The 3,410-nt window shown below is 32.7% G+C and overlaps 1 protein-coding gene across 1 annotated transcript; it reads right to left on the bottom strand.

Annotated features, from left to right (window-relative positions):
- Window positions 1-2,411: 2,411 nt before the first annotated feature.
- LOC149996038 (large ribosomal subunit protein uL23) lies at window positions 2,412-2,927 on the bottom strand. Its single transcript, XM_090258222.1, has one exon. It carries the CDS (start codon window positions 2,925-2,927, stop codon window positions 2,457-2,459), a length of 471 nt encoding a protein of 156 aa, XP_090114348.1. The 3' UTR covers window positions 2,412-2,456.
- Between the last annotated feature and the right edge of the window lie 483 nt (window positions 2,928-3,410).

Raw genomic sequence — 3,410 nt, 5'->3', positions numbered from 1 at the left:
TATTTAAGTAGTGAAAACTTTCCAAACAGGCCTACACCAGACACATCATAATTAAAATGTCAAAGGTTAAAGACAAAGAGAGAATCTTAAAAGCAGCAAGAGGAGAGAGTTACCCAAAGAGTTACCATGAGACTGTCAGTGGATTTCTCAAAAGAACTTTTGCAGGCTAGAAGGGACTGGCAAGAAATATTCAAAATCATAAAAAGCAGGAATCTACAGTCAAGATTTTTCTACCCAGCAAAGCTATCATTTGGAATCAAAGAGCAGATAAAGAGCTTCCAAGATAAGAAATAAACTAAAGGCATTCATCATCACCAGACCATTATTAAATGAAATTTTAAATGTACTTATTTAAGAAAAAGATCAAAACTAAGAACAATAAAATGGCAATAAACTCAATACATATCAACAACTGATTCAAGAAAACAATCTATGCAAGTAAGAACAGGGACAGAATTGTGGATATTTAGAGGAAGTTGCTGGAGGAAATGGGGATACTGGGTGGAAAGGGCAAAGGGGAAAAACTGAGACAGCTGTAATAACATAATCAATAAAATATATTAAAAAAAGAAGTGAAAACTTGCATGTGATTCTTTGTAGACATGCTATTGGCTTTTGGTTAGAACTTATCTATTTTGACTATCCCACTTTGCAGACCATTTAGCATTGTTTCCTCCTATCCTTATAAATGCCAACAATTACCCCAACCTCAGTCATTTTGACTATCTAAAATGCCCACATGTTTCTGTTGGAGAAACATACTTCCTGTGGTTAAGACCCTTGTTAAAGATGAACATGGAAGGTATTTACCAACTTAAGTGGAGGTCCAAGAAGAGTGAAATGTGAGTCTTAGAGGAAATATTTTTATATTGGACTAATAATACATTATTTAAAATAAAAAATAAACTGAGAATCCCCTTAAAACTGTATTAGATTTTCTTTCTTTTCATAGGAAAATGATAATAAGATACCCTATATAATATGAGTAGCTATGAATTTTAGTGAAAATTCTGTGAAAGAGGTTATCATGGATGAAGACTACAAATATTAAAATATAGAGTAGATTATGGATATTGAGGCAGCATTATTATTATATTTCCTACCACAGTATACAGTCTTCATGCGGGTAGGGACCTGTTCTAATGTGCTCATTTGTACTGAATATCTCTAAGAAATAGCAGAATACCCCAAACATAGTAGATGCTCAGTTAAGAATATGTTAAATAAATGAATATGTGACAATTAAATAAACAATGAGTTTAAATTAATGTTAATATTAGTACTTTATGTGGATCCTCCCATTTTCAGGAATTATTTTTTGCAGCTTGATTACACCCCTGGACCTGTAAAATAAATTATCTTTTTTCTTATTTCCTTCATTCTTGTTTTAGGTTTTGGAAAAACTACATATTATGCCAAATTTACCTACTGGTGACATTTTATATCTGATCTTTAGGGACTTTCTTCAAGAGTGTTAAACCCAGCTACCTACAGATAATTTCTGAGGTTCTAAGAAGTTGCTCATGATATTAAGGCTATTTTCCTGTTCTTTACTACTGAGTCTTAAAGCTTGACTAATCAGCTCAACTGTAATGTAAAAACTTTACACATAAGCCACACTTTATAATTTTTAATTTGTTTTTATCTTTGTAAATTAATTCACCAAAGATTTTCATAAATATATGAGGAAAGAGATGACCTAGAGCAAGAAGCTCAGAAGTCAAAAAGCAGTCATTGAGATCATTTACTTGTGTATTCAATTGTGATTATGTATCAGACTTTTTAGCTCCCAAAATAGATAAATATAATTTTTTTATGAGACTATCAAAGCAATTGGCCAGTACAGCAAGACAGCTGCTTGCTTTCAAATTAAATACCACCCTCCACCCTGACCAATTTTGGAGAGCGGAAGCCTGTACAAGTAGTTCACCTCCTCCATTCCAACACAGGTAAATGTGTCATCTGGTCAAAAATAACTCTTACCTTTAAACAAAACTGCTAAGTGATAATTTAAGCATCCTGTTATTTTCAAATATATTATAAAGAGTGGAGGTGCAAAGAATGTTTGCATGTTGAAATATTAGCACCAAATAATTCTACAGTACCTGGATTTGTTAGCATGGCAGTTATTTTTTCTTTTAAAAAAGATTCCACTTATTTAGTATAATTAATATTCATTAGCTTGTCATATAGCCAAGGTATTCAGTCATTTTTTAATTTTTCCATTTTCTATTTTGTTTATATTCTTTATACAGTTGCTTCTGAAATATGTTATTAATTTAATATAATTTAAGTATATGCATTTAACTTATAGTATAGTTAATTTATATTCACTATGCAAAACATTTTTAAAATTATAAAGTGAGTTTAAATATTTTATTTGTTTTTTTTTTTTTTTTTTTTTTTTTTTTTTAGAATAAAATTTTTATATTTAGAATTAGCCAGCTGGACTCAGTTTAGATGATCCCAATTTTGTTGGCAACGTCCAAAGCATCATAGTCTGGAGCCAGTCGAACATATGCCTTCTTCTCTCCATCAGGCCTAATCAGGGTGTTGACCTTGGCCACATCAATGTCATAGAGCTTCTTCACAGCCTGTTTGATCTGGTGCTTGTTGGCCTTGACATCCACAATGAACACGAGTGTATTGTTGTCTTCTATCTTCTTCATGGCTGACTCAGTAGTCAGGGGGAACTTGATGATAGCATAGTGGTCAAGCTTGTTTCTCCTCGGAGCACTCTTGCGAGGATATTTAGGCTGCCTTCGGAGCCGCAGTGTCTTAGGCCTCCGGAAGGTAGGTGACGTGCGGATCTTCTTTTTTTTGTGGCTGTGGACGCCTTTTAGCACTGCTTTCTTTGCCTTCAAAGCCTTTGCCTTGGCTTCGGCTTTGGGAGGGGCAGGGGCTTCCTTCTTCGCTTTGGGCGCCATCTTCGTGGAAAGCTATTTGTTTTAATTAATGTTTAAATTTAATTCTGTCTTTATTTCACTCCCCACATTTAAATTTTCTTACCCTAAAAAGGCAATGTAATAGGTTTACAAAAAGCATTCTTGTTGAAAATCTCGTTATTATAAATAAGCAGTCCAATTCCAATGAAATAACTGAATCTATAAAAAGGGAATTGTGGTATACATTATTTTACTGTTATCCACACATCATTATAGGTTTGGGAATATATATACACATATATATAATCTAAATATGAATTCAGAGTTATGCATATTCATAAACCATCAATTAACTGTTATTAAGTCATAATCTTAGAGTACTAATCTTTATTATCTATCACATTTATCTCTAAACCTAGAATCAGATTTACTTACTAACTCTGAGCAGATGCAAAATGCCTTTCAAAATATGTTAGATTAAGACAACTATTGTCCTATAAGTCTGGATGTCTCATTTTGAAGACC

Source organism: Furipterus horrens, unplaced genomic scaffold, assembly GCF_987537825.1.
Source record: "Furipterus horrens unplaced genomic scaffold, mFurHor1.1.pri manual_scaffold_12, whole genome shotgun sequence".
In the NCBI taxonomy this organism is placed as follows: domain Eukaryota; kingdom Metazoa; phylum Chordata; class Mammalia; order Chiroptera; family Furipteridae; genus Furipterus; species Furipterus horrens.
The sequence above is the reverse complement of the archived record's forward strand: the minus strand, read 5'-3'. Positions and strand labels throughout refer to the sequence as shown.

Bases quoted from the DNA above. Each gene is read 5' to 3' on its own strand.
- LOC149996038 (XM_090258222.1), bottom strand. From the start codon at position 2,927: ATGGCGCCCAAAGCGAAGAAGGAAGCCCCTGCCCCTCCCAAAGCCGAA.